Genomic DNA, 14202 nt, shown 5'->3' with positions numbered 1-14202 from the left:
CAAACTAAAGGTGGAACAAGTAAAAAAACAAAAGAAACTAAAGAGTCATTACCATGAAGAGGGCCAAACGTTGGCTGTTCACAACAGCAACAGGTGAGTTGAGTAAAATAAATGTTCAGGTTCAGACATACTGTAATAACTTAATGGTTGTCTGAGTCCACACAACACACACAACACAAAGCAAATAGCTAAATGACTGCTTACTACAAAATTGCTTGTCAGTGATAAGACAAAAAACAGAAAACAGAAAACAAACTCAGCTCTGAATTATGAAATTTTGTTTGGCAAAAACATTGCATTGATGTAATTTTGATATTTCTTATTTTTTGTAGTGCTGCTACTTTGTGTGCTGGCATCGACAGATGCCGCACTGCCCTTTAAAAAGGTTTCCATTGCCAAAGCATCCGCTTCCACAACAAGCACAACGAGCACGACGACCACAGCAGCTCCGGATTATGACACGGACAAGGAGGAGGAGGTACCTGCAGAAGCCCCAAGTGAGAGTGAGGATAACAAGGTGAGTCTACTATTAAGATATTTACTGATGAAGGCAAAAGTATTGCAAATCTGTTAATTTGGATTGAACGAAATTCTGATGGTTTCTTTATTGATATCCATTCAAAATTGCAACTTCAAGTATGAATTCGTTTGTGAGATAGGCAACTTTTTGTGAAGAGCTTAAATTGAAATTTCTGTTTTAGTATTCTTCTTCAAACTATTCAGCATTGCGATTCTACTGAATTTTGTATGCTAATTAAAGTATCTGTTACTAAAATCTCAAAGGTATATCGTTAGAATTCTAATATGAATACTTTGAATATGAATATGAACATCTCTAATGTTATTATACTATTTTTTTTTATGGATTCTACACTTGATACACAAGTAGTTAAAAAACAAACCTAGAATATATTTTAGTAAACAAGAGTTAATAAATGAGTAATCATTTTCAAAGAAAAGAGTCCATAAAGCAAAAGGCTCGAAAAAAAAACAGATTAACCTTTCACATCAACTAATAAGTTCAACCACAAAAACAACAAACAATTGAAGCTCGATTTATAGTAAGACATGTCAGCGAGATTTTTGGAATATCAATAGGATCACTGAAAACCATTTTGAGTGACAGTTCAAATGGTCACAGTATGAAAAAATATCAAGTGGACACAAAAACGGATCATTTCATCAGAAAATGAGATCCATTATACTATTTTATCAGTCATTAAATAGACCCAACAAAAAAAAGGGATTATTGCTTATTATTATTATTGATAAAAAAGAATAAAATAATATGATAATAATCACCAGATTGTTTGCATTAGTGAAATGGATCATCTAATTTTATGACAAATGTCGAAGACCGACCAATGAACAGCATTTTTAAGATGAGAAATGAAGAAAGGAAAATCTCATCTTTTAAGATTGAGAAAAATATTTGTACGCATTCATTCTGATAGTTCAAATAGTTAGTTCATATTTATTTCAATTATCATTATGTATAACATAGAACAGGACTTTTTTTTACATATTTCGTAAAATTAAATAAAACACTTTGTCACAAGTGTATTGCATGTAGGGAGTACTCATTTAAGGGGTAAAAAATTAATTTTAATGAATAAATAAATATCAATTAAGTTATTGCCACAGATACCGATAGTTAGATTACTTTAAAACTAAACTAAAATCAATTTCTTTTACAGTCAGACAATGCGACGTTGTCGAAGAACTCTAAGTTGACGGGCATACCGCAAATTGATTACATTTGGGATCCAAATTTGCCACGAGAACTGCGAGGGTAAGAAGCCAATTCTTAAATCAAATCTGTATCTTAATTTCGAAACTAACAACTATGTTAAACTCTTTAATTACAGCTACAACCTCTCTACATATCCTTTCCTGTCCACCGTGCCACCCATGGATGAGATTCATTTCAAATGCGAGGGTCTCCACGACGGTTTCTATGCCTCCATCGAGTACAAGTGTCAGGTAAGGTTCAATGTATAGTAATCTCTTTAAATTTCTGAGCTCCTGTGTGCAAAGAGGATGAACACTCACTCGAGCTAGACGAGTTGACCTTGTGCTCAAAAGCGCAACGGTTGCTTTTGGGGCATATGTAGGGGAGAAGTAGGGAAAGGAGGGGCTATTCCAATTGGTCAAGCGTCGACGTAATTCATATCCAGTAATTTCTCTTTTTTGCTGTCGACGACTTGCGGACTTGCGGCTTACGTGCCCAAACGTGAAGCCAAAAACCCAAAGCAACAGTAAAATAACAAAAGCAACAACAAGTGAAAAAACAACTTGTCTGCATGTCGATCTTGACCTCAAAAGTTGAAATTTGTTTGCCTGGTGAAGAGACGTTCAACAGACGTCATTCACACCTCCATTTTGACATCGCGTAATTGGGTTTAGGACTCAAGACAGGCAGTTAATGGAAATTCAAAATAACTTAAATTAGGATTGACTATCGAAAGGGTAAAGTTTTGCATAACATTTGATAATTTAAATAAATAAATATGAAGAGCCTAATTTATCAAAATTAAATATTTAAATGTGTTTCAAGTGATTTTCGATAGAAATAATCTAAAATCGCGTCTTTTCAATTTGAGACAAGAATTCTTTCCCATAATCTCTTCTTTAAAGATTCGATCTTTATTTTTATTTTAAATTTCAATATGTGTAACATATATGAAACCTTGTGAAATTTTAGTAAACAAATCAAAATAAACAATTTGCCAGTTAGGAAAAGTTTTAAAGCCAAGATTTTTGTATTTATTGAAACTTCGGCAAAGACTTCTTTACCCTGTATGATTTAAATATAATACAGAAATGGTTCGAAAATGTTAATGTGATAAAGCTTAATTGGTATATAAAAATATAAAAATATAAATATAGCTAGTTTAAAAATTCAATTCCCCTTAAATTTTCCTTAAAGTGTACCTTAAATTGAGTCGAATAAAGGTAAAAAAAGTGTAAATTTTATTTCCAGTTTTGAATTTAAATTATTAGTGTTTGTAACAAATTTGAGCAAAAAATTATTTTTTTTTTTTACAAAATTAATTAATTAAATAAAATAATTAAATAAAATGTATTCTGCTAACTTTTCTGACAGCCTAACAAGTTATAAATAAGAACAACAAAAAAGGAATTTATCAAATAAAAAGTATTAAATATTTACAGTAATTTTTGTTGTAGTGATCTACATATAAGAAATCTATAAGCAACGAGTTTTTAACTTTAATGTCGTTTAACAATTAAAATCGAACTTTATTTGTATATCCAAGGTATTCTTCGAATTGTATTCGCCTGAAGGCCTTAGTCGATCTGACTCAATGAAATAATTATGTTCTCGTTATTATGTTATTATATTCTCTTATCTGCAGATCTATCATCATTGTGTTTATGGCATAAGACACGACTTTTTGTGCGCCAATTTCACGGCCTTCGATCAGCGCACATTCATCTGTCACTTTGCCTCCGATGTGGACTGCGAGGGATCGCAAAAGTATTGGAACAGGTGAGCAATAAATTGAATCACACTTAGCTGCAACTAAGGGGAGTCTTTTTAACTGAATAGGAACGATGAGCTGTACATGGCGACGACGACAACATCGACGAGCACAAGCACAACCGAAGCACCTGCCACAGCGCCGCCAAGACGTCGCCCCACACGTCCTTATCAACGACGCCATCGTCGCCCTCTGCCTGATTACTATGAGGAAGATGATTATTACTACAATGACTATGACGATGAGGTGCCTCGCAACAAGCAACGTCCCCGATCTCGTCCTCGCAAGCCGCAGCCGGATTACGACGATGAATATGTGGAGAAGCAGCCAGCGCGACGCAATCGGAATCGGTATAGGGACGAGGAATATGACAGCGATGACGACTATGACGATCGTCGCAAGCGTCCAGGACGTCGCAAGGCGATTGCAGCAGCAGCTGGGGGGACGTGGCAAGGGAACACCGAGAAAGCCAGGTCGTGTGGACGAACGACGGAGTTTCAATGAGGATCGCACGGCAGATGAACCGCGACGTGCATCGGCGGGCAGACGTCGTGCCAATGAGAAACGCACTACGCCCTCGACTGCGGATTTGATCGACGATCTGGAGGAGATCGAGAAACCCTACGGACTGGATCAAGAGGAGGCAGCCGAAGAGCAAACGCCCCAAAAGGTGAAGACAACGCCCAAGCCACTGGCCGAGTATATCACACCGAAGTCGGCTGCCTCCGTCTACTCTCGTCCACGTGCTCCGCCTCGCATTGCGCGTCCGGTGCCCATCAATGAGAAGAAAAAGTATTCGTACCCGGTGCAAAAGAATGCGGCTGCCAATGCAGCGGGCGACGCTGACGAGGAGGATTACTATCAAGAGCCGGAACAAGAGGCACAGGAGGAACCTCAGCATGAGGATGACTACGTTGAACCTCAACGCACCACGCCCCGTCGACGCACTGTCGCCCCTCCCCCGGGAACAGAAGCAACATCCCACGCGTCCAACGCTCCGGAAGCCCGTGACTGACAAGAAGCAATTGCTCAGTCAGGACGATCAGGATTACTATGCGAATGACGCGCCGCGTCGCAAGCGTCCCCAAGGCAACAGCAGATCCCGTGGCACGCCAGCTCCTGCGCCAACCGCAGCGGATGCCGATTTTGTGGATGATGTGGACTACGAAGAAAAACCTTTGCCAGCGCGCAATCAACGCCTGCGTCCCAAGACAGCAGTTGCGCCAGCGCCCGCAGCCCGCAAGCCCATCCAGCGTCCACGTCAACCCATAGTGCAACCCGAAGAGCCCGAGGCGGAGCTAGAACCCAACAGCGAGGAACAGGAGCCAGCGCCTCCTCCGCGTCCCAGAGTCAATGCAGCCAACAACGCGCGACGCAATCAGAAGCTGGCTCAGGCAACCAGACAGCGAGCGCTGCCCACGGTGAAGACCACAGCGGCGAGCATAGTCAACGATGAGGTGGAGCAGGAGCCGGAACCGGAGCTCGATGAACCGGAACTGGATGAGACTGAAGAGCCGCTGGCGCCGGCAGCACCAGCGAAATCGCAACGCCCCGCATCGGTACGTGTGGTCAAGCGACCGTTTCTCCCCTCACGTGGGGGCAGCCCATACTTGCCGCGCGGCCTGCAGCCGGTGGGCGTGGCCGTGAGGCAGCAACAGCAGCTGTCGGGTAACAACGATGCTGCACTGCATCGCACCACAGAGAGCACGCCCATCGACATGGGTTCAACCATTTCGGGCGTGCGTCTGCTGGAGCACGGTGCGCCGCTGTTGCGTGGCGAAGAGGCGCCACCGCCACCGCATCCACCGTCGACACATGCGCCACGCACCACGTTGCCACCGCGCAGCGCGTTGCCCACAGCGGTGACGCCAAGGCGTCCGGAACCGTTGCCGGCCAAGCTCAATTTGGATGAGCTGTATGAGAACGATTACGATGTGACCCTGAACGATGCGCTCGATCCCACGCTTAAGCCGCTTACGCCACAGCATTCACAACCGCATCAGCATCAGCCACAGCATGCCAGCTATCAGGGTCGTCCTTATGCGAGTGCGTATGCAGCGCCAGCATCTGAGAGCGGTGCCTACAATCCATTCAACAGCTATCAACAACCGCAACAGACATCCATCTATCAGAATCATTCGCCATCATCCGCATCCGCTTTGCAGTCACCATCACAGCCACAGCATCAGCCACAGCATCAGCATCAGTCGCAATCCCAATCCCAGCCAGCGAGCAGCTATCATAGTGATTCCTATTTCTCATCAACAGATATACGCAGGCGGGCGATTGCAACGGCGCCGGCCTCGCGTTCACATAGACACGAATACGCTGCTGCCGGAGGAGCAGTGACCCATTCCCAACTGGCTGCGCGACCCCAACAGCAATTCTACGACGACTTTGCATATTAATCGGGAGAGGATCGCGTGATTCAAACAAAAAGGTGAAAACTCCCATCCATATCGGGGCTGCAAACCTTGATAACAATAATAATACCCGCTATACCTGAAATGTATGAAAGTATATATATATTCTTGATCAGCATTAACCTCCGAGGCGTTATAGGAATGTCCGTCTGTCTGTCTGTATATCCATGTGTTCATACACTTATATCTCAGAGATTATAAGAGATAGAGCAGATCAGCTTGTTTTCGATTTTTGCCACACCCCTTTCTGACCCCTTAAATCAGAAAAATTTTAATAGCAAACGTAACTTTAAACCTAAAGTTACAATGTTTGGTACACACTATAATAATAACTAGAGTATTTATGATTCCTGGTTGGGATCAGTTAAAAATTGTAGAAGTTATTCAGGAAATACTTTTTTATGACAACAAACGGCTACAGCAATCGAGTCCTAGTTGCTTTGGTTGCCCATCTGGTATTTTTTATACTCTATGGTGTATTTAGAACTTATTACTTTATGCCTATACAAAATATAGCCTTTGTATATTTTTATTTCTTGGTATATTAATTTGGTATATTATTAGAATATGGTTTTATAGACAATGGAAATGGTAGTATAACGATATACAAAATATAGCCTGCAGAATTTTTTTTTAATATATTTATTTGGTATATTTTTTTAGAATAGGGCTTTTATGAAAATAGAAATGGTAGTATTTCAATATACCAAAAATAATTTTAGTATTTTTGATATATTTTTAAAATATGGCTTTATTGAAAATGAGTAGCGGGTAAATCTCGACTGTAGCTTTCATACTTCTTAAACCTTTTAACCGGTTTGCAGTCTTTATCTCACATCCATCTACATATATCCATATATATTTATTGCTGTAATTCTTCTCTTGCAGCTGCAGATGTAAATAACTTTCAAGAGAGAGAGAGAGAGAGAGAGCGTTCCAGGTGCCTAGGCAACATAAATACATACATATAATGTACTCGTACTTTTCTCAACTATCTTTTTATTTTATATATACTACACATACATATATATTTTAGTATCTTAGCCACAGTCTACTTATACTCTTATAGTTAATGCTAAAGTTTATTCAGACCTAAGTAACACACACGCAAAACACACAACACGTTTATCTTAAAAAAACTAATTAACATATCGTACATTTACATTATATAATACTCAATTCTCGTGATAGTAGCCGAGACAAAAGTAAATTACAATTTTGTCAGCTAAATTTAAAGTAAAACAACAACAACAAAAAACACCCAATTTTCCCTGTGACTGCGGAAAATAAAAAAAAAGAATTTGAAAACAAACAAAAAAAATTGAAATATAAAAATTGCAAGAACAACAAAAAAGTGCGCCTAATATTTAAGTAAAACAAAATAAATAAAACAAAAAACCTAAAGCCTTGCTTTTTGACTTACTTATGTGGCTGTATTTTGAGATGTCTCTTGGTTTGATAAACAATTCTTTAGCAGCTCCGTTGCCTCCTCCAGATGATCCAACTTTTTCATTAAAATTATCTAAAAATGTAACAAGTTATAAGAACTTTCTGTACAGTAAAGGCAATACAAACCTTGGCTGCTGATATCATTTCAGTGGCCACTTTGACGGACATGAATTCCACAGATTTAGCCAGCGTTATGGGTCGGGTTTTGGCCACATCCTCAATCGTTCTGAAGCCTTGAGCATACAACTGCTTGGCGCGATTCTAAAGCATACAATGAAATTATAAATTATTATTGTAAAATGATTTGAAAGATATCAGATGAATAAACTTATAAAATTAAGAAAGAAAAATATTTAAATTTTGAAACGATAAAATTTGGACAGATTCTAATAACTAGTAAAATAGCTACAGTCCAGGGTACTCGAAATAAACCATATAGTGCAAAATATACCAATATATTTATATATGTATATAACCTTATACCCTATGCATAGCGGGTATAAAAAGCTAAGGAGATTTTATTTGACAGCCAGGAGCAGCCGAGTTCAAAAAAAGATTGTAAATTCCTAAAAACTCTAAAAATGTTTGGGTTTCTGTGACAGCGCTGAAATTTTTCATCGGAATTTCTGCTAGCGGAATTAGTTCCATTAGGGATTTCTGTGCCACAATTTAAAAACTGTAAACAAAACTGATATTTATCTACTCAAAAAAACTCAGAAAATTTAATTTGACAGCCAAGCTCGAAAAGAATCGTAAAAGGAAGGTAAAAGAGCGTACACAATTTTTCAGGTTTCTGTGGCAGCGCTGAGATTTTCTAGCGGAATTTCTATCGGCAGAATTAATTCCGCTGCGAATCTCAGTGACACAATTTAAAAACTGTAAACAAATACGATATTTATCTACTCACAATTTTAACTGCTGGCAATTCGAGAAGCGGCTCCAACTCCAACGTGCCACAACGATCTATTTTATGATTGATGCGCTCAAACAGAGGTTTATAACACCAAAACTCATCAATCTGCTCACAGAGACGCACAATGGCACTTGCCGCAGCCGTTGACTGGCTGATCAGATGCTGCAACGTGCCGCGCTCGATGTTGTACTTGTTTGCCACCTCAGGCAGTGGCAGCAGGTCCAAGACATCGGTAAGAATGAGAACTTTGTAGAGACGATTCAATTGCAGCGACAATGGTCCTTGCACAGACTGCGTTTTGGCCAAGCGCGCAGCGTGAGCTTCCGTGAAGCCGAGTTGAGCAAACAGAGCGTGAGTCTTTGCTGTGTGAGTTGTGTATTCGCGGAAGAGTATCGTGGCATCGGCTGGAAACAATTCATCACCGCGCTCATTCGAATTGAAACAGACAACCAAATACAATAGATGCATATAGCTAGATAGGATCAGACGTTGCTGCGCTTGCTGCAGCTCATTGTGTATGGCAAAGGCACGCTTGTAATCGATGCCCGCCTTGAAGGCGGCACAACCGATGCTCGTCAACTGGAATCGTGTGGACTGACTAATGAGCAGACGACGATTTAGTGACGCGGCGTGACTGCTTGACTGATTGATGTCTTGTGTGGTCATTATATCTGAACAATTCGACTTTGGTGCACTATCTTTGAGTTTAAGCACTTTGTTCTTAAACATATCGCGCAGTATGCGCAGCACTAGATCATCGACAGCCACCTCAAGGGCACCAGCTTGCACTGCCAGCAGTGTGCTGTTCACCAGACGATTGAGATCACGACGACAATCCGCAAGGTTCAGTCCCAATAACACTCAGTATTAAAGTCTGCAAATATGCAAATGTTTATTAGCAATCCAAATCGAAGTAAATACATTGCCCTTACCTGCAAACCTGTGGCCTCTTGTTGCTCCAACGAACTCAACGCTTTGTCCATGGGCGAGAAGAGCATTTCACCCACTTTCAAGTTGTCTTTGTTCTGCGTGATGAGAATACTTTCGCCCGCATCCCCCAAGCCAGCGCGACCAGCGCGTCCAACCATTTTGTTTGTACTTGCACAGCGTCATAAACTCTTGACCCACATAAGGAGCGCGTATAATCACACGCTTGGCAGGCAGATTGACACCGGCAGCCAGCGTGGATGTACAGCAAATGACGGTGATGACTCCAAAGCGATACGCAGTCTCAATGAACTTTCGCTCGTCGGTTGTGAGTCCCGAGTGATGATAGGCAATGCCATAGGGCAGCGTTTTGGCCAACACAGGACTGAGTACGCCACAAATATTGTCCAGTGCATTCATGAGATCGACTTTCTCGCTCTGACGATGCTCAAAGAACTTTTGCTTTGACACAATGCGACTTAGCAGCAACGCGACATTCTCGCAATTCTTGCGAGACGAACAAAAGACAAGGCAGCAATTCTCTGGTGCACACTCGCTGACTAGGCCAGCTAAGTGATCTGGATCAGCACGCTCCACAGCTGGACTATACTGTTCGAAAAAAGTTAAATTACTACCTAGTTATTATTCATTATTTGTGACTCACATTGAAGTTGACGCTGCGCGTGGGCACAAAGATCTCCTCCATCGTTTGGCCAGCTGGATTGATTTGCAGAATGTCCTTGCCACATTTTATGTATTCCTTCAACTCCACCGGACGAAAGCCGCGTGTATAAACATCGGCATTTAGGAACATTGAGATCTCGTTTAGATTTCCAATAGTTGCACTCATGCCCACAATTTGTATGTTGGCTAAAAGAAGATAAAAAGTTTAATATAAGTTATTGCGTTTACTGGCAAAACTAAAACATTCAACCTAAACTTCAGACTTGTAATTAGAATTTGTAGAGTTTGAACCTTTACTGGTTTAATCAATGAGTCAGTCAATGAAACCGATGAGAATTGTCGTTGATTGCGTACTTAAGAAAGAATGAAATTAACTGTAATATGCACTTAAAAATACGCTTACACCTATTTTATCCGGAAGTACTGTAACTTTTGAAGGTCACTCAATTTTTAGTGTGCAGATAAATTATGTAACTTAATAACTATTGTGAAACTTATAAAAAAATTCGACCATAAAATTTTATTTTAATTAATAACAGCCATTGTGAACATTACTGGAATGGAATGCATTTAGGTAAAACAATGAATGCGATAATTAAGATATTATACGATTATTTTGAGGCTTCGAGGAACTGCAATTATGCAGTTATCTGGGATAGGTAATTAAGTGCAATTAGTGATATTGCATATATTCTAATGCATACTGTAATGCAAACGTAAACAAGTAAGAAAGCTACAGTCGAAAGTACTCGACTGTGAGATACCCCCCCCTACCTATTTTGAATAAAAGAAATGTATTTTGCGGTATTTTTCTCAAAATATACCGAATATATTACACAAATACTAAAAATATACTAAATGGAATATTTGGTATATCGATATAGTGCCAGACTCAAAATATACCACAGACGTCACAATATACTAGATTGTCAGCCAAAGCAACTAAGACCCCTAGTAAGTAGGCGTTTTTGCCCATAGAAAAGTATTTCTTTAATAACTTCGACAATTTTTATCTGATCGCAACCAAATCAGGAATCATAACTACTATAGTTATTACTATACATACCAAAATTCGTAACTCTAGCTTTAAAATTACGCTTGTTATTCGATTTTTTTTGATTTGCAGGGGCGTAAGTGGGCGTGGCAAAAATTTGAAACAAACTTGATCTGCGTGCAAATATAACAAATGCTGTCGAAAAAAAAATTATAGCTCTATGTCTTATAGAGAGATCTAGGTGTTCACACAGACGGACATGGCTATATCGTCTCGGCTGTTGACGCTGATCAAGAATATATAAACTTTATAGGGTCGGAGATGCCTCGTTCTACCTGTTACATACATTTCCTGCCGGCACAAAGTTACAATTCCCTTCTACCCCATGGGTAGCGGGTATAAAACGATTCAAAGGTTAGGATATATAGTAATACTCTGGCATAAATATTGTACAGCACTTGTGTAAAACTGATCTACGCATATGGGCATTTCCCAAAGTCGCGAGATAAATTAAAAAAATAAAATCGAAAACAAACGTTTCCTGAAACTTTTTTTTACTCTTCGATAGCATTTGTTTAGCTCTTTGGTTAGTGTAAATTATGGGGCTTATCGATTTTTAATTTTCATAATATTGTCAAAAAACATGCGGTCGCGAACGTACGCAAAATGGAAGTCGACTTTGGCTTAATACAGTAAAATGCAAAACTCTGCGAATTGAGACGGAATATTTTAAAGAAATAACTTTACTTTTAAAGTAGAATCATGTAGCTTTCTATTAAGTCTACTCCCAAGAAAATATCTCCATTTATTTATTTTTAATTTAATTAAGTTCCGGTCGCGAACGTACGGTCGCGAACGTACGATTTTTCCATGTTGTTTTATTTATTAAATTTTTCTTTTTACCACAACTTTGTTTTATTAATAACTTCATATTTCATAAAACAAACGGATTTAACTCAATTTAAGGTGTCTAATAACATTTAAAAGCAAAAAAAATAAATTTTTATTAAATATGAAATATGTACTGAAATTTATTAATAGCAAGAAAAATATGTAATAAATAATAAGTAATAACTAACAAGTAATAAGTAACTGCAAACGACATAGTTTTCAAATACAAAAAAAATTTTTTTTTTTTTAAATCCATGCGACGCTAGTGAAAATCGACATATGCTTATAGGTAAGGTCGCGAACGTACGCTACTTTGACAATCAATAAAAAAAGATTGGTTTGAGTAACCCCAACGATTTTTTATATTTAAAATATATATACCAAAATAACTTAACACGCGAAGTTTCATCCACCTGCTTGCCCTTAATGCGAAGCAATTACAATAAAATGATGTTTTCGGTCGCGAACGTACGATTTGAACATAGATAAGAAGCAAAATAAAAATTAACAGTTAATTGAACATTTTTTCGCTCACTTTGCATTTTTATCTTATTATTGGATTGCTATTAAGAAATTTTGTAGAAAAAGAGCAAACATATCATATGTTTTCTTTGTGAAATAATAAAACATAAAAATGCATACAAAAGGAGCTAAAAGTGAAAATATTAAATTTTTTCAGTTTGCAGGCAAATTTTTTTATAAAAACAACGAACATATGCTACGGAGCCATTGTATTATGAAAATTTGGATATTTCTTTATGACATTATACAAAAAATACGTTGAATTTGAAGATTTTTTTTTTCGGTCGTGGTTTACCATTTTTTGGGAATTGCCCATATATAAGAAAAAACTCTTCACTCCATGTGGTAAAATGTTCCCTGCGTAAAAAAAAAATTACCTGTGTATGATAAGTATGTAAGGACCTATACTATATAAGACCTATCCGCAGGTATTAAAAAAGGAAACCAAGGAAGGTGACTAAATATTAGTTCTAAGAAAACATAAAAAGGAAACAATGCACTAGCAATAAACTTAAACCGCTGTCAAGTGACCTTTATAAGAGACAATCCTCATGCCTTTACATACCATTCAAGAACATCACCTTAGTGAGAAATGCTTCGAGTGTGGCGCCACGTCCACGTTCGCCAATCAAATGCAACTCATCCACCACAACCAGCCCAATTTCATGTGGTCGCTCTGCATCTATCAAGCTATCCATTAGCACAGCACCTTTCTCAATCGATGCAATGAACAAACATCGACGCTTGCGTTGCGGCTGTGGCGGACACTTTCCCTTCCCCGCCGTATACTCATCCACAATGAAGTCCATGGCAATGGCAAACGGTGACATGGCACTAACCTTCTCCTGCACTATGGACACATATGGAAGAATGAAGAGCACGTTACGTTCCCGGCACAATATTTCGCGCAACATTAGAATTTCGGCAACCAATGTTTTGCCGCCACTCGTGGGAAGTGCATAAATTAAATTCTTGCGCTGCTTTATAGCCGGTAGATTGAGGCATTCTTGTTGCCATTCATATAAACTGTCGATGCCTTTGTGCTCGAATATTAGCCTCTTCACCTTATCCGGCAACCCATAGAAACTGCCCTTGGATGGAAAACTATCGTTGAGCTGCTGCTGCTGCTTTGTGCTCTCAAATTCAGCAAAAGCTTGAGTCTGCCAGTCCAAGGGATCGAGCTCTGCGAGTTCATTATTACATTGACTTGCCAAGATCGTGCGACTTTTTAAAGCTTCGTATGTTTCGTACTGTGTGCCATGAACAATCCCATCGAGTATTGACTTTGATAGAAATGACATTGATTGGGACAACGACACGTTTGGTGATTTGGTTACCAAAGGCATTGCATCCAAAAACATTTGCGAATTTTGTACTTCGGTACAATCATCAGCATCGTAGAAAATATCCTTGACTTCGGCTGCTGTCAAATCGGTTATATTAATTTCCTTAAAACTGTTCTCAGTCACGTTGTTGAGAACAGTTGTATTCCTGGTTTGAGTTGCACTGTGTAGCGACATATCACCAAAGAGACTATCGTCGGAATCATTTTGAAATAATTTACAATTTGTTTGACTGCTAAATGGTGCAGAAACAACACCATCTTGTCCACTAAACACTTCCTCCAGATTGACATGGCTAAAGAAGCTGGCATCGTTCTCCGGCCAAAATATACTTTCACTTAATGGCCTCGCGTCTGTAGTTTTCCTTGTCGATTGCACTTGTTCACTACGAATTCGCTTTGCATGTTTATTGTACAATGGTGTTAACTTTTCATTTGTTTGCTTTCGCGACATAATGTGCAACAAATTGTCAATTCAACAACAACGCGCCAAAACTACATAAAACAGCTGATGATCTGAATTTGCATGTAAATATACCAGGGCTGCATATCAT

At 39.2% G+C, this 14202-nt stretch overlaps 2 protein-coding genes across 2 annotated transcripts; one reads left to right on the top strand and one right to left on the bottom strand.

Moving 5' to 3' along the window:
- Window positions 1-7276, top strand: LOC132790056 (serine/arginine repetitive matrix protein 1). The gene is given in 9 exon segments (XM_060798480.1): window positions 1-93; window positions 333-517; window positions 1698-1792; window positions 1869-1983; window positions 3378-3511; window positions 3572-3950; window positions 3952-4457; window positions 4459-5943; window positions 6815-7276. Coding segments are annotated over 8 exon segments (2907 nt in total). The 5' UTR covers window positions 1-53; the 3' UTR covers window positions 5912-5943; window positions 6815-7276.
- On the bottom strand, window positions 7079-14152 carry LOC132790055 (helicase POLQ-like). Its single transcript, XM_060798479.1, is given in 9 exon segments — window positions 7079-7203; window positions 7350-7448; window positions 7502-7636; window positions 8283-9140; window positions 9142-9162; window positions 9221-9376; window positions 9378-9824; window positions 9880-10085; window positions 12872-14152. Coding segments are annotated over 8 exon segments (3153 nt in total). The 5' UTR covers window positions 14103-14152; the 3' UTR covers window positions 7079-7203.
- Window positions 14153-14202: the final 50 nt, after the last annotated feature.

Source organism: Drosophila nasuta, chromosome 3 (assembly GCF_023558535.2).
Source record: "Drosophila nasuta strain 15112-1781.00 chromosome 3, ASM2355853v1, whole genome shotgun sequence".
Taxonomy (NCBI): domain Eukaryota; kingdom Metazoa; phylum Arthropoda; class Insecta; order Diptera; family Drosophilidae; genus Drosophila; species Drosophila nasuta.
Note: the sequence above shows the minus strand (reverse complement) of the source record. Positions and strands in the feature narration are given on the sequence as shown.